Source organism: Centroberyx gerrardi, chromosome 20, assembly GCF_048128805.1.
Source record: "Centroberyx gerrardi isolate f3 chromosome 20, fCenGer3.hap1.cur.20231027, whole genome shotgun sequence".
Classification (NCBI taxonomy): Eukaryota; Metazoa; Chordata; class Actinopteri; order Beryciformes; family Berycidae; genus Centroberyx; species Centroberyx gerrardi.
Window position 1 is genome coordinate 19,028,305 of NC_136016.1, and position 20,832 is coordinate 19,049,136.

Below are 20,832 nucleotides of genomic sequence, written 5' to 3' on the forward strand. Positions count from 1 at the left end.
TGAATGTATTTGATTTGTTTAACTGTCTTTTATTGGATTCGTAATGTTTGATTTATAATGTTTAGCAAGTCAAGACAGCATCTGTTAGAAGTGGAATTTCATGGAATTTTCATGGAATTCAATTCCAACTCTAGGAACTGAATTGGAATTTACCATGCATTCTCAATTCAATTCATGAATGGCCCTGACCCTGGTACAAAGTTTCTCTTTACTGAAAAGGAATGACCTTCTAATGACTCTGCATTAGTGGACTCATTTTTCGTGTTTTTCCCAAAGTATTGACCTCACAGAGAGTTGCATCAGACCTCTTCTGTTCCAACTGGCCAAAGTTCGACCATCTGCTTCTCTTTGCTCTCTGCGGTTGTTTGCATGCACCCTGCTGCATTCAGGTTTTGAACGTTGAACTTCCCATAAATCACCGAACTGACCAAATCCAAACAAATCTATTTGTTATATCTGTTTGCTTAGGTCTGCATGCCTCTTCTTAGGCTGTTTGTGTGTGTGTTTGTGTGTGTCTTCCCACCCTCAGCCCAGCATGTGGCAGCGGCATGCAGTGTGTCGTGGGTCACAGCAGGGGGCTGCCGATTGGTCTGTGGTGTAGTCAGCTGTGGACACCGATTGGTCGGTGGCAATGTCCCATAATAGCCCCTCCCTCCCCCTGGCGATCCTCTCCAGGGCTTCCTGGTACTCGGGTGTCCGTGTCTCCAGCGGTGTTTCCTCAGCCTGGTCATGCTCCAGATCAAATATCAATGGCGGGTCATGGAGCTGCTGCCTCCCTGAGCCGCCACCACATGCTGCAGCTGCACCTGGAGGGCGGCGGGGGGGGGGACAGGTCACTTTAAACTTTTGTTTAAACAAACAAGTCAATTAAGGAAAAAATCTTATTTATAATGATGGCCTGCCAAGATGCAAAATGCCTCTCGATGGAGAATTGGAGAAAAGGGGAGAAAAATAATGTCATAAAATTATGTAATAATTCTAACATTATTATTATTTCTTGTTATTATAGTATTATTATATATTATTATTATTTTTGTTGTTGCTGTTATTATAAATAAAAAAGACAGAAAGACAAGATAAGATGGCAAGGAGTTTGCAGAAGGCAACAGAAAACACAATAACAAGAGTCACTTGAGCTGCATAATGTCCCACCATCACCAGGAGATATTAAACATAACCAGTTATGCTAATGAGATCATTCATTGAGCTAACTAATGCATTAATTAGCAAATATTTCTATGTCTATATAGCCTACTTAATATGAACTCCGCATCTTAAAGCATTAAGGAGTTATAGTAGTTCCAAGAAAAACTGGTTTTCCTCATTAATATGCAAATTTATGCAGCAAAGTGCTCCAAAATCATCTACTGTATTACTGTATAGGAGGAATCTACGGTGTAAGTATGAAGTTTCTATCATGTATTGCTCTTGAGTTTGATTGTGGTTGCACTATGGACACAAGTGATCAGTATTTGAAACATAAATTATACAAAATTATTATAAAAAATAAACTGTACTCCTGAGGTTTACCTGTGATATAGAAGGCTTTATGTTTCCCTGCTCTGACGGCCTGCAGGTCCCCAAACTTCCCTGCAGCGCCACTATTAGGGTGGAAGAGGAACTACAAGGAAGGAGAGCAGATAATTAGGAGTAACTTCTACAACAAGGCCTTAACTCAACTGGATATTCCCTGCCAGCATCATTAGGGAACTGATTTATATAAGTGGAAGTTATGTTTATAATAAAGACTTGGTGTTTGAACCTCATGTCCAGTCTGTTGACCCTGCAGGAGGATATCTGTGGCGTCAATGCCGTCGTAACGTCTGTCTGAGGGAGGATCCAGTCCTGCCAGGGACAGCAGGGTCAGGAAGATATCCATCCCACTGGGAGAGGAGAGGAGAGGAGAGAGGAAAGGAGAGGAGAGGAGGAGAGGAGAGGAGAGGAGAGGAGAGGAAAGGAGAGGAGAAGAGGAGAGGAGAGGAGAGAGGAAAGGAGAGGAGAGGAGGAGAGGAGAGGAGAGGAGAGGAGAGGAAAGGAGAGAGGAAAGGAGAGGAGAAGAGGAGAGGAGAGGAGAGAGGAAAGGAGAGGAGAGGAGGAGAGGAGAGAGGAAAGGAGAGGAGAGGAGAGGAGGAGAGGAGAGGAGAGAGGAGGAGAGGAGAGGAGAGAGGAAAGGAGAGGAGAGGAGAGGAGACGAGGAGAGGAGAGGAGAGGAGGAGAGGAGAGGAGAGAGGAAAGGAGAGGAGAGGAGAGGAGAGGAGAGGAGAGAGGAGAGGAGAGAGGAGGAGAGGAGAGGAGAGAGGAAAGGAGAGGAGAGAGGAAAGGAGAGGAGAGGAGAGGAGGAGAGGAGAGGAGAGAGGAAAGGAGAGGAGAGGAGAGGAGAGAGGAAAGGAGAGGAGAGGAGAGGAGAGAGGAAAGGAGAGGAGAGGAGGAGAGGAGAGGAGAGGAGAGGAGAGAAAGGAAAGGAAAGAGGAGGAGAGGAGAAGGAGAGAAGAGAAGAGTGTTTTCCATGATATGTTCATTTTTCTCTTGTTTTGTTAATGAATATCCTGTTCTTGCTCTGTTAAGTGATTTGTGACAAACATTTTTTGTAAAAACAACAAAAATAAAGGGGGGGGGGGGAGCAGAGGGGATACAAGGAGAGGAGAATCACATCCATGTGCCTGCCTGTAGTGAACTAGTGATGTCCCTCAGTAAATAGACAGCAGGTAAACCATCACATCCTTTTAAGACTGACTCCCTGAGAGAAACTGAATAGAATCCAGAAACTATTTATGTGATTTAAACTAGTCTCTAAGTATTGGGAAAATGAAATTCTTCTCTAAATACCTGAGCAGGGCGGAGCTGGTGGTGTTAGCAGGGATCCTGCCGGGCCAGTAGGCCACTGTTGGCACCCTGTGACCCCCCTCCCAGGTGGTCCGCTTGGCTGAACCCCCACCTGAAACCATAAATAACTGAAATAAATGGATTCACAGCAATTGGATATACAGTAGCCAAAGCCAGTATCATTTACCTCTGCTGGTCTGCCACTTCCCTTTGAAGGGCCCTACACTTCCTGCATACTGGCACTTCTGCTCCCAGGGACCGTTGTCACCTAAACACAACACACACACACACACACACACACACACACACACACACACACATACACCCACCCAAAAGCACACACATAAGACAGGTTGTTCTAGGATAACAATGGCGTGACATTAGCAGTGTTGAGTTGAGTTACCAGTGAACCAGATGAGAGTGCTGTCTCTGTCTGCAGCATCTGAAGCGCTCTTTACTGCCCCCACCAGGCTGTCCATCTCTCGCAGGCTGGCAGCGTACACTCTGTCATCCTCTGGGCGACCGGCGGGGGGCGGGGCATCGGGAGGGTGGGGAGGGGCCAATGGGACGTGCATGTGGGCCAAAGCTATGTAGAGCAGATAGGGCTGTCCCCGCTCCCTGGGAAGACAAGATGACACAGTGACAGACAACTTTCACTGAGAAATGCTCCTTCAACCGTGTGCCACCATGACCCCAGAGTCTGCAGGTTTTCATTCCGACCAAACACTAAAGCAGCTGTTTTCACTCCTCTCTGGCTGATGGTGAGCTAGTTATGCTGCATTCCTTTCAAAATCGGAATTAGGAAATTTCCAGCTAGTAGGTCAGAAGTACAACCTCTGTGCTCTCCAGCGGTCCTGCTCAGAAAAACAAGGTAAGAAACATGGACGCCCGAGAGATTTAATTTGCCTATAATGATATTATGACAATGTTTGCTAGCTGTTTAGCCTGGGCCGGATTATCCACAGGCCTATATGGCATCGGGCACCAGCCAATTTGCCTTGTTGGGGGGCATCACAGCATTCAAACCACAATTATACCCTTAAAAGTTTTGTCATATTTTCTTTATATATTACTCTCTGGCGGGAATGCATACACGGCCAAAATTAACCTTTGATACTAAAAAAGAATATAAAGAGAAAGAATCGTGATTGGTGTGTAGGTGCCCCCCCACCCCCCCTCACCCCCTCACCCCTCACATTTGAATTTGTCCAGTTCAAGCATTTTGCGCGGGAAGAGAAAAGCCGTTCACCGAAAGAGCTGCTGCGAAAAGGTAGGCTGAAAACTACTTTCCTAAGTGTGTTGCCGCAGTCAGGATTTTCTGTTACTAACTGTAAGGGTGAGAGATATTTTTCACAACTTAAAAGAGTGAAGAACAAACTGGTCGAGTTGATGCTTGTGGAAAGGTTTTCTTTTTGAACTGGATGCGCGGTTTGTGATGCTTATAACAACCATAATTTCTAATAGCCTACGCATTGCAATACATTCAGGGATGGACTGGCCATCGGGACTACCGGGAGACTTCCCGGTGGGCCTCTATCTACTCTATAAACAGACTGAGAGGGTGTCAGCTTAGTACCGGTGGTTATACAAGTTTTGGTGGCTTAAACAACTGGTTTGGTTAGTTTTTACAACAAGTTTCCCGGCTGGGCGGTGTTTGGACCTTCGGGCCAATCACAGTGCTTAAAAACGCAAACTCCACCCAACCGGGAAGCTTGGCCACGTTAAACAAACACACATAAAATGACTGGCACAGTTAAATCTGAGCCGCGGAGCTGACAGGTTGTGTTGTGAAATCACCAGCAAGGATGGCTGGTGTCCGGCCGATTGCGGTGGGCTGGTCTGGACTACCGTCCCAGTCTGAATGTGCTGCTCCTTTCACCTTCTGCAGCTCCCACTGTCACCTCACCTCATCTGAACTGACCGCTTGCTACAGTCACTGGGCTTGCTTTATTTGGTGGTATGTGGGGCCTTGTCCGTGGTGCTGAAGTTGCATTAGATGTCTGTAATGATTTATTTATTTTTAGTCATGCTCTGTAATGGTTTGGCATTTATTCTTCATTCAGGCCTTTGAAAATTTATGTTGGAAACAATGATTTTTAGCATGATGTCTTTGATGTGAGTTGCATTCAAATTTGATACAGTATAGCTCTAAAATGGCATTTGTAGTCAATCTATGGTGTAAAGTAATTTGTTGGTTAGTACATTGTCTTATATTTGTCTAGTATGTGTGTTGAGCCTGTATAGTTTAAGTTAATGTAAATTTATGATCTTTATTGCCATAGTAAATTTAACTTTTTTGCGTGTAAACTGGAAGGAGGCAGGCACTTCAGGTGTTTTGATGGATTTAAGGTCATGTACTGCTGAAAACTGAACTGAAGTGCATGCCACCATGTAGACTTAATGTCAGATAACTGCATCTTGGGAAAACCTTGCCCCTTGGAATTGCATCTTGCAGAACCATTCCACTGCATTTTTCCAAGTAGGAAGTTGGAACTTCTGACTTAACGACATTTCTGGAACGCAGCATTAGTAAAATCAGCTCCTGTACTGATTGGTTAGAATGAAAACCTACACACTTTTGGGTCATGGTTGCACATGACTGAAAACTACTGCGCTAGTCACATGACCTGTTGCTATAGAATGCAGGCACATTCCCTTAGCAGACAGCTGCAGGAAGCACAGTTAACCACCCTCACACACACACACACACACACAGTTTCTCCTACTGTGCTACCGCCAGCATTCTGACTGTAGGCAAATCTGAAGCGCCCCTCTCTTCTGTCTGGAATGTCAGTCACAGGAGATTAGTCTGTCAAATGTGTGGCTGCTTGTCAGGGTTTGTCCCTGAATGCCTCCCTATGTATGTGTGTGTGTGTGAGCGGGTGTCTCTCCCGGACTCTCGTGTCACATTTGAGTTCTTAAGTTTTAAACTTATATACACTGTCTGTGGATAGACACACACACACACACACACACTTGGCAGACTATGTTTTGCCGACTGCTGAGTCAGTGGACGGTTCACTGACAGGTGAGAGGAGCTTGCTGTCTTTGAATGGGGAATCAGGACTGGCCAGGCTTTTAAACACACATGTTGCACAACTGGGCGGCTCTGGAAGAAGCTCCAGGTCCAGTAACATCTGTGTTAAAGTCCTGAAGCTCAGGGCTACATTCGTTCACACTGCATTCGCACTGCAGCAGCCTGTCAACAAGCCACACAGGGAACACAAACAGAAACATTAAGGTTTTTAGGCCACACAGGGCTCAGACAAAACAGAGGTTACAGAGAGTTTCATCGCTTCATGATGTGTTTTTGTTTTCATCTAATATGAGGCAGTTAAACCAATGCAACCTCATGACTGACAACATTATAGATATGTATATTTGTATGCATTTTATTGTCACATGAGGATGTAGACATTTAGCTGAAGCGCTTATCCAGAGTGACCTGCATCGAGCGAACATGTAGGGTCTTGCCTATGGTCTCTTTCACATAGCTGTTGCGGGGATCAAACCTATTGACTTCTGGATGTCTGGCCACTCCATAACACATACTATCATGACGCTAATATATATCTTTATTATGCTTTATGTATAGAATTGCAGCTGTGTTGTACCTTGCGTTGTGTATGATCCGGGTTGCGGTGGATTCGTATTGTTGTGTTAGCGTCCACAGATCCAGAGGCTGCTCCACGATACTGCTGTTTTCAAGCAGAGGAAGGCCCACTTTGGAATAACAGCCCCCATGTACGCTCCTCTTCAATCTAGAACATGACAGTAAAACATGATAATAACATAAACGGTGTGTGTGTGTGTGCAGATGTCAAATAGGGACAGGGTTTAGTGTTGGTTGGGAGGTGGAGAGAGACCGGGAGCGGCACTGAACCCATTTAACCCACACACAGCTCCTGATCTCACTCATTAGGAGGAGAGTCTGTCGGTGTCTGGTAAATCATTAGTTGGTTGTGGCTGCCAAAAGGTAAAAATATAAAAATAAACCAAAAAATAAATACATAAAAGACACGTGGACTGATCTCTCTCCATCCCGGGGGTTCCCACACTCACCTGGACATCAAAGTTGGCAAGTTGGCATGTTTTGGGGTCAGACATGACATTGGTCAAAGACATCATATAGGCCTTATTTTTTTTACTTAGGAACTTGTAAAGTCAAGAAATCCTGTTGAAATGGTTCATTTTAAAACTGCTGTTATATCATGCTGTTATATATAGCAAATCTCCATCACAGGCTTTTCCTCAGGATGTGAAGTATTGATCCTAAGATGAAGAGACATATTGGTGACATTTTGTTGCCATGTCTTAATTTAAAAATCAAGTTCTGTCAAGGCTGTAGTGGAAATTATATTATACCATTCTGCTTCTCTATGCATGAAGCACTGCCTTATTTCTATGTTGTCTGCTCTCAGTACATTTCCACTGGCTTGAGACAATGGCTACTGTGTGAAGATGACCCTGGGAACTCTAGCCCGTTTATCTTTGTTTTGCACAGATGTACCCTAATTGTAGAATGTTTCAAGTATAAGAATGTGCCGGACTTCTCATGACTCAGCTGTTTCTACTACATGATTATAAGAAGGGTGGACAAAGCTCATTGCTTCGCTCTTTGTCTCACACACTTGCTGGGTGAGCATTGCGCCTTGCCTGCAGACAATAAAGATATCAGAAGGACAACTTCTCATCTCCAAGTCTCTTTATTACAGAAAACTCCCACCACAAAGGCCATCCATTCATTTTCAAAAACATTCAAGGCCTTATTTTATTTTTCATCAAATCCACAAACTTTGACGGATTTTCTGTGGGAACCAAAGGAAATTGCTACAGTTAGTGTGTGCGAATTTCCATGTATTTGGGCATGTGCGTGTGATTATCTGTTAATTATCAGTCACCTAGTAGAACCAGTCCCAGACTGATCTGGAAGTGTGTATACCGTAAGCACAGAGCCGCACCTGGACACCTGTGCACCTGAGCCACAGGGAACGCAGCGGGGCAGGTCGTATCCGGGTGTGTCTGTGCAGCCCATGTCGTTACTGTAAGGAACTCCCAAGTAGTAGTCAAAACCTGCCAGGAGACGAACACATGATGCAAACATTTGTGGTTTTCCTCTCGGTGGTGTGCAACTTAAACATGGCAGCCAAAACCTGCCCAACAGACAAAAAGACAATGCAAATCTTTTTTTTTTTTTCTCTCACATGTCTGCTCTATCTTTATATCTCTCTGTCTCACGCCCCAACATGCGCATAACATGTCACCACTCCCACAGTTTCACTCTTTCAGTCTGGTTTACGCTGGTCCAAACCTGAAATTATCCAACAGGTAGAAGGTTTTAACCCGTTGTGAGGCCCTTTTGAGCCTTCTGTCCTCAGGCAAGGCGATCTTGAGAGTTCCTAAGACTCGGCTAAAATGTGTAAAAGGCGACTGGACTTTCACTGTCATTGCCCTGCCTGAAGAATTTAGACTGGTTAAAGCTGTGTCAACCTTTAGATCAATTCTCAAAACCCATTTATACCAAAAAGCATTTTCATAATTTGACCTGTTAATGTGAATACAAACAAATTTTTGCACACCCTGTATATATCCTATAATCTTTCACATATTTCTCATGCTCTCTCATTGTTATATATTGCATATAGATATATAATTTCTGATGATTAATTTATATTTTCAACATTTTATTATGCAACTTTGCACTTTGGCAGCTGTAAATTGGAGCGAGAGTTAACTGAAAAATGTGAACCTCAATACCCAGAAATCATGTAACATCACGTCAGTAAGCTGCACACGGCACGCTCATGTTTACCAACCCGGACGTCCTGTGATGCTTTATACCAAAGGAAAAGATCTAATGTTGGTGAGTCCAGCTTTCTCTAGACGGAGCGCTCGCTCACGTTTAGGAGACAGTTTGATGTTTTGATTCAGCAGTTCCTGTGGGCCGAGAAGTGTCCATACCTGACACCACTCTAACTAACCCTAACCCTAACCCTCACATTTGTGATTTAGGCAGATATGATGGATGTATTTTTACATGAAAATCTTTCCAAGAACAGCTAACCAAAGCCCAACCCAAATTCACACAACTCAATGAGAAAATCCAGCCTGATCTGGGCCTGTTGCATTCAGCTGGGTCCCGTTGGGTTTGGGGTAGGGCTGGACGATATGGTTGAAATCAATATCACGATAATCATAAGGAAATGATACGAAATCACTTTAAATAATCAAATTAATGTTCATCATATTGAACCGAATGGTAATATTTGGTGTGATGTCAAACTAAACTGAAATTTTCACATAATATTCCTACCATACTTCATTTTGTCTGAGTTTCTAAATAAAATTAGCTTGTTCTCATCAGTTCAGACAGCAGAATTGTGCGTCTCGATATCCCAAAATCACCATATCATCACAATATAATCCCATTGAAAGACGATAAACGATAATATTGAATTATCGTCCAGCCCTAGTTTGGGGTATAAATGTCAAACTCTCCCACTCACCTCTGTTAGTTGGGCCGTAGGGTCCATGGTGACCGAGGTGCCACTTCCCTATCATGGCGGTGTAATATCCTGCCCTCTGTAGCAGCTGGGGCAAGGTAACCTCAGACAGAGGCAGGCCCGCCACAGAGCCCACAGCAAAGTTATGAGTCACTCCGTTCCTTAGGCCATAGCGGCCCGTCAGGACGGAGGCACGGGACGGGGAACAGGTCGAGGCTGCGGAGTGGAAGTCTGTCAACCTGGAAAAAACTAGGGATTTTTAAGGAGAAAGGGCAAACTACCCTGTTGACGATTGAGACACCATATAAAGCCTCTGCCACACAGTCTCACCACGGGGAGAATCGATGTCAGAGACTGTGAAATAAATAGCTTGAAACATCTTTCTTTACCTTCATGATTTGACTTGAAGTATCATCACTGTGCATATATGCATGATGTTGAAGGGGCTTTAGGTAATAATACTTTAACTCAGATTTTGATGATATGACCTGAATCATATATGACATTTAGTTTCTTATAACAGATCAATAATAAGGCCAATAAATCAACCGCAGCACCTTATTCCTTGCTCAGCCATCAGGTCGAGATATGGCGTGTTGTTTGCCCTCGCCCCGGCCTGGTTGGCAGCCAGGTCGCCCCAGCCTATATCATCTGCCAGTATGATAATGAAGTTGGGTCTCTTACTGGCCTTATCAAGCCTGGCTCCATGCCGGCTCGCCGTGTGGAGCAGCAGTCCACAGAGCAGCATGCCAGACAGAAGCAGCAGAGTAAAACCTTCCGCCATTTTGGGTCAAAACCTGCATGGAGGAAGAACAAGTCTCTGTTCACGTGCAAATCGAATGTCAATCAAATGAGTTAAGATCATAATGAATAAGGCCAGAAAAACATAATTGCCAATCTAAAAAAAGCCCTATGAGCTTGTTAATCTTATCTATCTATTTTAAAGCATCCAACAGATAGTTCCGACCGCGCAATCTGATTGGTCAAGTAAGCGTTGTAACCGTGCTTCAAATCAGCACAGCAGCACACCTAGCTGTGCTGAAATGAAAGACATCTTATCACTGTGAATAATACGCAGCCATTGATAAAAATTGCGCAAATATTTCCATGGTAACTGTGTAACACTTTCCTTTAAAGGCATTAAAAGGAGATTCAAACAACTAAGGGAAGAGCTCCATTTTTTTTTTTTAAAGGGGAGGGGTGTTTGTGACCAAAGCCAATCACAAAGTGTGTTTCGGTAAAGCTTAACTGTGCCTCTAAAAACACAAAGTGAGTAAAATACATTACAGGTGTATAGAGCTGTAAAAATAGAGGTGTAAAAATAAGTCTTCCTCCTCCTATGTCCCCCTGTTGACCCCCAAATCTACACCTCTGCCATGCTTTATATGAGGAATACATACCAGGGCATTTAAAGGAAAATCCAGTCGTTATCTATTCACCCACGTCAGTCAAAACTCCATTGATGTTCACAGAGCCAAACACACAGCGAGTTAGCCCCCGTAGATCCATCTCAGCCTTCTCCAAAACAATTGAAATTAGCAGGGCCATGTTTTTACAGGTCTAAAAAAAGCATGAAATGTCCCTCAAATTTTTCGAAACACCTCCAAGTGTTTTGTAGCCAAACGATTGCACTGTTGGTCCCTACACTCACCCTACAGAGCTCTGGCAGAAGACTTGCTACTGTAGGGTGTGTGAACGAGCAGAGCATTGTCAGTGATGAAAATGTAGGAGATAATGAGGGAGATGTTGGACTTTTGGACCTGCAGTGCAATCGTTTGGCAACAAAACACTTGGATTCTGCTCCATGAGCTGTTTGGAGACATTTTCTGCTTTTTTGAAGCTGTAAAATGATGTATCTGTTCAACTTCAATAGTTTGGGAGAAGGCTGAGATGGAACTACTGAGGCTAACTCATTGTGTGTTTGGTGGTCCTATACCACAGTGGTTCTCAACGTGGGGTCCAGGAACCACCAGGGGTCCTTGAGGGGGTTCCAGGGGTCCCCGGCAAATCGCTAAATTGTTAAACTTCACCATTATTTAATTTACAAGAAGTTAACACAATTAGAGAATGTAGAAGAATGACTATTTTGATCATAGTTTCACTGTTATCTCTCTACCTACAATACAGACATAATTCCAGTCATGGAATTCCGGACAAATTCGTATCTAACAATAAAAATATTCTCAGATTTGGGTCCTAGAGACAAAATCTCATCAAATGGGGGTCCATGGCTCTAATGTGTACTAAATTAGGGGTCCGTGATATGAAAAAGGTTGAGAATCACTGCCAACTTCCATTGAGTTTCGACTGACATAGGGATGGGTAGGTAGATAATGAGTGAGCTGTGAACTGCTAATGAAGTTGTAAGGGTGCAAGAGGAATGTGTGTGTGTGTGTGTGTGTGTGTGAATGGCCGAATAACATCAATAATTCATTGTGACTGTCAGGACTGGTGGCTCAAGTTGATGACTGAGTGTTGTAAGGTCGCACACCATGACAGCTACTGAGCATCTCTGCAACACAGCGCTTACATAATGCACTTAGTTATCTATCAGTCAGCCAGCTCTCCGCACACACACACACACACACACACACACACATACCTGCTCCATGCACAGGCAGCAAACCCGCCCTGACACACACAAAGCATTGCAAAACACACACAAACCAAACCTCTCTCTCTCTGTCTCTCTATCACACACACACACTGCACACCAGACCGGAACTATAGGACTTTTCAAACAAATCTCTGCACCCCTGCAGAGTTGGGGGCTTGAGGGGGATCTGCAGACTGATAGGAACAGAGCAGACCGTAACCTGATCCCCTTTTCCTTCTGCATGTGAGGGAGAGTGTGCTTGTGTGTGTAGCAGCCAGAGAGAGAGAGAGAGTGTGTGTGTGTGTGTGGACATACATGTGAGAGAGTATATGGGGCAGTGAGGTCATTCATTCATATAGCGCGACGCAAGCGAGGTTACAGCAGGACGGTCGAGGAAACTTAAGGATTATTTTCCTCTGAATCTGAACACAGGTGAGAAACAGACTGCTCATTACTATATTTAAATACAGGCTTTTTTTTTTTATTGTAACCATGTGGCACGTTTTAGTAAAATTACTAATATGAAAACAAAACTATTTTAACAAGTCATGCATTAAATATATTCAATGCACGACTAATAATACATTAGATACGTACAGTTATACTTACACAGTCTGTAAACTGTTTTCAAAGTCACATTGACCACTGGCCACATGAGCCGCCGCTTGACAGAAAACTTGCATCAGCCAGAGGATTTACAAGTCAATGCCTCCTCTCTCTCTCATTAATTAAAACTCTGCTCTATTTAAAAACACGTTATATCTTGCAGTGGACTCGGTAAGTGCCGTAGGAAGCATGCCAGAGGGCTCCAGACCCCGTTCACAAAGACGTGGCTTGTGTAAGAAAAGAAAAAAAAACACGTGGCCTGTTAACAAGGCATGCAGTGTTTTCTGACTATTTGCCAAGAAGGCAATGGCCGTTTCACCGGTCATATAGTAAGCCGAGGGGGTCCCCAAACTATTTTTTTTTATTTTATTTGAAGGACAATCAAATAAATACGCATCAGCCCACGGACTGCAATTATAGGCTAGATAGTATTTAGTAATGAGCGCTATCTGAATATATGTTGTTTTTTTTTTTTTTCACTTTTACAGAATTAGGCTACATGTGAGGAGGTAACAGTAGTAGGCTACAGTGGACAATATGAAACGAAACAAATACATCCTCTCATTGTGCTCAACCTGACTGAGTAAAATAATAATTTAACATGTGATAACCTAATTCAATAATTAAACTAGGCTATAGGTCAGGAGATCCACTGAAGTCCTTCTGAGGACTGAATGGAAATTCAGCTATAGTCTGAGTTATAGCCTGATCCCCATAGCCTATCTGATCCCTAATATCCACGTGCAGAAATAATTTAAGCATTAATTACTCATAATATGTGTGTGATCTGAGTGGTGCTTGTATTGTAACTGGATTAAGTTCGTCAAAAATACTCTCACTGCCAAAATATTCTGTTATCCCCAAGTTTATACTTCTTTTTGTGCCATATATATATAGATATATATATGTGCTGGGAATGTTCAGTGATACAATCTAACTTGTAATGTTTATCTTTTAAGTAATGCTGACTTATATTTGCTATAAGATAGTTTAACATAAATTTGTAGGCTATATAGGTTAGTCATTGTCCGCTCATGTATTAATTATAATTTCGGTTCATCTTTATGTACAGAACCTGTATGTGTTGAGTCGTCATTGGCAGTTATTCTGTTAGAAAATAGGTTGGGTGTAGTCAGGTGTGTCTGATGTTATGTTTTATTATTCAGTGTATATGATCACACACCATTATGCCCCCTGGTCTGGAGCTGCAGTGTTATTTTATCACCAGTCTTCACCACCTACTTTATATGTGTTTCTAGAGCCAACAGATGGGGCATTCCCCTGAACCCGAGGAGACAAAACTATAAATTATAATATCTTATAGGTATATCATAGGAATACTATAGCAATACTGTAGAAGATAAAAATGCCATAAAGTACGATAAATTCACTATAAACCCTATAGAGATATTATAAGAATATTATAGTGATTTTTCGTCTGGGTTTAGTGTGTGCAGTCAACAGTTAAAAGAAAGGGCAGAAATACCAGAACAGCTTATGAAAGAGCCACCCCCTATTGTGAAATTTGACCAAAAACTGGGAAAAAAAGAAAAAATACAAAACAGGTTTGTAACTGGAGAATTTGGGGGCCAAACAAAAGAATGAATTGGAGATCATGAAGGCAGATCTTATCAGGTGTATAATAGATTTAAATGCTGAATCTGAATGGTTTAAATGTTATATAAGGGAGAATGGGGTAAATTGAACCTGTGGGTAAGATAATCCCTTTATTTCAAGGAAATCCTACACAAAACTAATCATGTGGTGTGATCATTTCCCTGAATCTACTTTCTAAGCCAGATCAAAAAACGTGATTTTTGATGGAGTGATTTCATCAGGGTAAAGGTGTCATGATTCTTGTGTCTAAATGGAAGTAGATACGTTTTAGGCTTTATTATATATTAGTTTAAGGCTGTAAAAGGTACAATATTATGTCATAAACGCATAGCATAACTGCGTTGCTGAGTTACTTTGCAAAGCAGTTCTGCCAAAATGTTGGTTGTGGGGGGGGAATTTGCCTCTAGCCCTGGAGCAAGTTGAGCTGAACATACCCTGATCTAATTATATTTACATTCTATTAAAATCTAGTTAATCTAACCCTAAATGTGTGGTAGGCTAATGTGGTATTTTCAAATATTACAATGCAAATATGGTTCAGCCACCTTGGAGGATCTAAAACGAACAGCCAAAGAAGTCGATTTGATCAATGGCAAGGGAACAGAAAATACAGAATAACATTGAAGAGATATATTGAGAAAAAGCAACAAAGGAGGTTTTAGGCTGTGTAACATTTTACCCCCATACGGCTGAACTTACTCCTATGTAAAATACCATTTTTATTAATGGATCATACTTTTATTTCAATAAATGCCCAACAACCTTAAATATCCATAGCAAAAATGCAAAAAGTGGTTAATAAGTAACAGGGTCAACCCGTTCTCCCTATGTATTATATTATTGTATTACTTATTGATTAGACCAGGCCAAGCGTTGAGAGAGAGGCTGAACTTTTGCTGCTGGTTTTCCCTCCTTACCATCTTTGGTTACAGTGACAGTGTTTGTACATTAAACAGTAGCCTAGTAAGGATCCATAGAAGCACTTTGGTTAAATGACACGCGCTGCTGGAGAGAGATCACATCAACATACAGTAATTAGCATAATACCGCTGAGCCAGCAGATATATCATTTGCATTACTGAACCAAAACAGGAGCAGGTTTCCCTCTTCAAACATATCCTGCCTGACGAGAGGAGCAACACGACACGTTTAGGCAGAGTGAGTCAATATCTTACATACAATTGGTGTAACTTTATGCTGGTTTGCGTGCAGCCGTAATTTCTTGATGCTGGTTGTTTATAGTTTAAGTATCATAACGCGAGATTCTTTTAATTCCTTAAACCGAGAATAAGGCTGCAATATTGTTGTTTTTCTAAGATCAAAGACGTGTTAAAATGTAATTTGGCTGGTGGCTGATGCTTTCTTAGTTAATAAAATATCGACTGTCCATTAAAAGTATGGTTGTTACTGCTGTAAATGAACAAAAAAACAGGAATCTTTCTTTAAGTTGTATACTCACAGCGGACCTCGATAGGCGCAAACTGACGCTACCCACGTGCGCGTTCACGTTTCCTAGGCGCTTCCACAAGAACAGATGACTTCATAGGTTCACCGCTGCTCAAACATTTTGCACAAACCTTCAGTCTCTCCCCTTTGCATTTTAAATTAGTCAATCTCACAAAGTTTGTACTTCAGTCAAATAGCTTATAAGACTAGTTTATTTTCACACTCACACACCACTAAGCCTCATACTAAAGCTGACCCTCAGTTTCATCTCCATCCCTTTTCTCCCTGTTTCAGCCTCACCCATGGCAGGGCGTGTGTTCAGAGGAGGGGGCTTCCTGGGGCCCAACGTGTACCCAGAGGCCCCGGACGGAGGCTGGGGCTGGCTGGTGGCCCTGGCCTTCTTCCTGGTGGAGGTTTTCACCTACGGCACCATCAAGTGCTTCGGCATCTTCCTCCAGGGCCTGATGGAGGAGTTTGGGGAGACCAACAGCCGAGTGTCCTGGATCATTTCCATCTGCGTCTTCGTCATGACCTTCACTGGTGAGTGAAGCTGATGTAGTTAAGTGGATGCAAAGCCTAGAAAGCCAAAAAGGAGAGACTATAATGACATAATGAGACTTTTTTGGTGTCTGTTATCAGGCCTACGTTTTAACAATAATTTGTTCCCCACCGGTCCTCAGCTCCTCTCTCCTCCGTGACGACCAACCGGTTTGGGTTCCAACCGGTTGTTATGATTGGAGGATTGCTCATCGCCACGGGAACCATCACCACAGGCTTTGCCACCTCCATCAATCAAATGTACATCACCACTGGAGTAGTTGCAGGTATTGCATTGGTTTTCTCTCTGTCTCTCTCTCTCCCTGCCTCATAATATAAAATGAGGTTCTTCTGTGTGTTCTTTGTCAACTTGTCTGTCTAAATAAGACTTTATTACGACTAATTTGTGTCTCCTTTCCCCTGCGCAGGTCTGGGCTACTGTCTGACCTTCCTGCCCACTGTGACCATCCTGTCTCAGTATTTTAACCGTCGACGGTCTCTGGTCATAGCTGTGGCCTCCACTGGAGAGTCCTTCTCCATGTTTGCCCTGGCACCCGGTGAGTGTGTGAGTTACCACTGATGTTTTTAGATATTTTTTTTTACATGCCTACTGACGGAGGTGTGTGTATGTGGCTGATGAAAAGCATGTAATGAAGGTGTATTTTGTGTTTTGGGGGTGGGGGAACCCTATATGGGTTTTTGAAGTCCAATACTGGGATTTTTGTAGTGAGGCTGATATTTTGTGCCAGTATTCAATAATTAAAGCCAAAAAATTACAAGTATTCAGTGTTTCTGCCCGGAATTGTATTCTTGTCAGGGTGGAAAAGCCTCTGAAATGGCAATTAGACCATCATGGGACACTAAAACGCTCCATTGAAAACCAAACAAGCAGCTCTTTAAGGCTGGATGACTCACCTAGATTATATTTAAATGAATCAATAAAATGTCCCAAGAAAATAATATTTCATTGCAGGTTTCACAGACTGTTTTTAGCCTATGTAGGTGTGGTCAGAGTAGAACCTCCATCATATTGACAGTGGACGATATGACTGGACGATATCCAATACTTTTAAAAAAGGCCAATATCGGCCCGATTGGCAAACTGATATACAGTATCAGTCTAACCCTAATATTACCTGTCTAGTCTTGTCTAGTCTTGTCTTGTCTTGTCTTGTCTTGTCTTGTTTATTTAGTTTTATCAGTGAACACTCCCTCATTCACTCTTCTCCCTTCTCAGCCTTCTCTGCGTTGAGGGACAGCATCGGCTGGCGTTACACCATGGTGGTGATCGGCGCTCTGCAGGGATCCATCATCGTCTGTGGAGCTCTGCTTCGGCCGATCATTATCAAGCCCAGAGTGGCCCGGGAGACAGAGACTGACGATCCGTCAGTCTCTGTCTCTTCCAGTGCCTTTGGGGACAATCCGTCCCCAAAGGAACTGGAAGCCCTCAGTACGCAGGAGAACTTAGAGGGCACAAACTCAGGAGATTCAATTATAAAGGAGAGCTCGCACGCACAGAACATCTCCCACAGTCAGGACAATGAGCTAACCAGAGACTCTGTGGACTCTGGTGTCCAATCTCTGAAGGACACGGGTGAAAGAAGCCAAGAGGAGAGGATTTTACTGCATAAGGAAGAAAGGTTAGAGGCAGCACAGAAGGCAGAGAGTAAAGAGCCTGAACAGGAGGGGGAGAAAAACAACAGAGATGCAGAGAAGGGAACAAGGGAAGAAGAGGAAAAGGAAGGAGGGGATGAAATCTTATCGACAAAGAATAATAAACTTCTAGATTTCTCCATCCTCAGAGAGGGCAGCTTCATCTGCTACTCTCTCTTCGGACTATTCGCCACGCTTGGCTTCTTCGCCCCTCCGCTCTACATCATCGAGCTGAGCGTGAGTCGAGGCGTGGAGCGGGACTGCGCCACCTACATGCTCTCCACCATGGCTGTGGCTGAAATCTTCGGCCGGTTCTCCATCGGGTGGCTCCTGAGCAGGAACCGGCTGAGGAAGAAGAAGCTGCTGGTGCTTCTGGCGTGTGTAGTCTTCATGACTCTGGTCCTAGTGGCCTTTACGTTAGTGTGGGAGTTCTACGGCCTGGCTGTGTGCTGTGCCTTGTATGGGTTCTTTATGGGAACCATATCGTGCACTCACATCCCCCTGCTGGCTGAGGACGATGTGGTGGGCATACAGAGGATGTCCTCTGCTGCTGGGGTCTATGTGTTCATACAGAGCTTTGCTGGGCTGGCCGGCCCCCCGCTGGGAGGTAAGAATGATGTCTTACCAGAAACACTGGCTGTGGTTACACTTGTTGCTTCAATGCAACTTTTATCATCTGATCACACCAGCATGCATTAAGTGACAGATGTGAACACACAAAAAAAAAATTGTGATCTGAATTCTACGTAGTCTGGACCCAATCCAGCCACCATGCGCACAAAAGTAATGTAAGGAGATGGAGAGGGAGGGTGGGAGAAAGTAATGCAGTAGAGCTGAACAATGAATAGAAAAAAATTAGAAATCGCAATATGAACTTCTGCAATTTCCAAATCGCAGAGGCTGCAATTAATTGCTTAAGAGAGAGGAGCTTCTAAAATGGATTTCTAAACTTGTAAACAAGGTGTTTTAGAGCTGCAGGTAATCTTTGGTCCATGAATCAAGTACAATATGGCTGTTCTCTTAAAATCTAATCTTTAGAATAGGGCTGAAACGATTCCTCGAGAAACTCGAGTAACTCGATTACTAAAAATCATCGATGCAAATTATTTGCATCGAAGCTTCGTTTAATCCATATATCTATATACACGCTCAGTGTTTCGCACGGATGATTATTACTGTTGCACAACGCGCTGGAGAAAGAGAGAGAAAATAGCGAGGGGCGAAGAGAAGAGACAGGCCAGAGAAAACGACAGAAAGTGTCCAAAGTTTCGGATCCAGTGTTGCCAACTTGGCGACTTTGTCGCTAGACTTAGCGACTTTTCAGACCCCCCTGGCGACTTTATTAAGCGACTAGCGACAAATCTGCCGACTTTTTCTGACCATGGGAAGCAATGTTAATGTGTTGAATCCCAAAGCATTTGGCAATAAATTGGTTCGGCTGATGCCGGTTTTCTCTACTTGCTTGTCTAATCCAGAGAGGTCTGACGGTCACAGCGCTTCTCACACAGTGTAGCTCCTTCCCTCCGCTGAGAGCAGGGACTGTAGGATAGGGTCCACTTGTAATTGCTACCGGCGTACGCCGAAACTGGCCGGGTGGGCGGAGTCAGCACTTAATATTAAAACGGGATGAGATGAAGGCTAGTAAAGAATGCACGTTAATTATGGCTATATGTAATGGCTAGTTAAGAACGTAAATCAATATGGTGGCTAGTTATGATGTCCCTAAGTTAGCTAAGTTTTGCTCAAGAAAATAACCACAGAAAATAAAATGCTGCAGTCAATTTGTGAAAGCCTGAGCTTCATTCATGTTATTATTATGATAGTCACACACACATACACCCCCCCCCCCCCCCCCCCCCCAACACACACACACACACACCTACTCCCCTCACAGTGATGCATAAAATACCCCAGAAAGCAAAATATCAGGTGGTGTAAGTAGCAATTGGAGCCTAAAATGCACCAGTCCAATACAGCAGGTATATTCAGTTTAGTTTGATTGCAGTGAGTAGGGTCAGCAGGTGTAGGGCAACCCTTCAACATAGTAAATAAATGTACATTAGCCAGTCTTATGAACTTGTATGATATTTAGGCCTAGTAATAAATATCAATAATAATTATTATTTCACCTCGTTTTCAGTAAATCACAGTGTCGTATGGACAGCTTCGTGCGGACAGCTTTTCTCTTTTGTATATTTACTATTGCTCTTTAATAAAGCAAAAGTATTTCTTATCCGATTACTCGATTAATCGATGGAATAATCGGTAGAATACTCGATTACTAAAATAATCGATAGCTGCAGCCCTACTTTAGAATCACATCTCAAAAATCACATTGAAATGCCAGGTGTAACCATAGTCAGTGATGTCAGATTTATCACATTTGATAAGGCTTAGATCTAGCTTAATATAATAGATGTTTTCTTTCTTCATACTTCCACTGTACTCTCTTCTACCCCCAGGTGTCCTGGTGGATCTGACTCAGAACTACGGCTCAGCGTTTTACTCCTGTGCAGCCGGCATGGCTCTGGGCGCCATGTTCCTGGGTTTGGTGAAGTCCGCTAAGAGAGGATTACCCTGCAGGAGGAGGGATCCGCAGTGCCACGAGGCCACATGTTGAGGGACGGGGAACTCTGCAGAACAGAGCGGAGTGGATGAACCGGACAGAAGAAGAGACAGTCCGCAAGATTGCTTGGAAGTAGATGTTGAATCGGACCACAACCAGAATGGGACCAAAGGAAAGGGCCAGGAAGTTACTGATTCTGCTTGAGGTGAAAACATAGTCCTGAGGATAATAAAGGGGTGAAGCCATATGAGGGTGGAGGAAGACCGCTGCTGGCAGAGCGCTTAAACAAGACGATGGGTAGGGAAAGACCCATATTCATGATTTAAGACCTGCCGTTGGAGATCTGGTCTCTGAGAGGAACCATGAGAGCTTTTAGATCACAATATGGACTTAACAACTGTACCTTACATACCTGCTGTACCATACAGTGTTTTTTAACCTTAAAATGTAAGAATATACTGTTCAACTACTTTCAGCTGGTATTG

General features: G+C 43.3%; 2 protein-coding genes across 2 annotated transcripts; one reads left to right on the plus strand and one right to left on the minus strand.

Annotated features, from left to right (window-relative positions):
* Positions 1–525: 525 nt before the first annotated feature.
* Positions 526–10,110, minus strand: arsg (arylsulfatase G). Its single transcript, XM_071926778.2, has 10 exons — positions 9,884–10,110; positions 9,330–9,565; positions 7,785–7,896; positions 6,438–6,584; positions 3,227–3,441; positions 3,011–3,091; positions 2,827–2,935; positions 1,763–1,883; positions 1,531–1,621; positions 526–806 (listed from the first exon to the last, which is right to left on the minus strand). The coding sequence occupies exons 1-10, from the start codon at positions 10,108–10,110 to the stop codon at positions 526–528; spliced, it is 1,620 nt and encodes a 539-aa protein (XP_071782879.1).
* slc16a6a (solute carrier family 16 member 6a) lies at positions 3,561–20,801 on the plus strand. Its single transcript, XM_078290950.1, has 8 exons — positions 3,561–3,694; positions 15,886–16,131; positions 16,272–16,415; positions 16,557–16,685; positions 17,366–17,517; positions 17,587–17,632; positions 17,801–18,388; positions 20,244–20,801. Exons 2-8 carry the CDS (start codon positions 15,894–15,896, stop codon positions 20,399–20,401), a joined length of 1,455 nt encoding a protein of 484 aa, XP_078147076.1. The 5' UTR covers positions 3,561–3,694; positions 15,886–15,893; the 3' UTR covers positions 20,402–20,801.
* Positions 20,802–20,832: the final 31 nt, after the last annotated feature.

Bases quoted from the DNA above. Each gene is read 5' to 3' on its own strand.
- arsg (XM_071926778.2), bottom strand. From the start codon at position 10,110: ATGGCGGAAGGTTTTACTCTGCTGCTTCTGTCTGGCATGCTGCTCTGT. The intron at 9,566-9,883 runs GTGCTGCGGTTG...AGTTTTTTCCAG, and splicing joins ATGGCTGAGCAAGGAATAAG to GTTGACAGACTTCCACTCCG. The intron at 1,622-1,762 runs GTTCAAACACCA...CCTTCCTTGTAG, and splicing joins GTCAACAGACTGGACATGAG to TTCCTCTTCCACCCTAATAG.
- slc16a6a (XM_078290950.1), top strand. From the start codon at position 15,894: ATGGCAGGGCGTGTGTTCAGAGGAGGGGGCTTCCTGGGGCCCAACGTG. The intron at 17,518-17,586 runs GTCTCTGTCTCT...CTCAGTACGCAG, and splicing joins CAGAGACTGACGATCCGTCA to GAGAACTTAGAGGGCACAAA. The intron at 18,389-20,243 runs GTAAGAATGATG...TTCTACCCCCAG, and splicing joins GGCCGGCCCCCCGCTGGGAG to GTGTCCTGGTGGATCTGACT.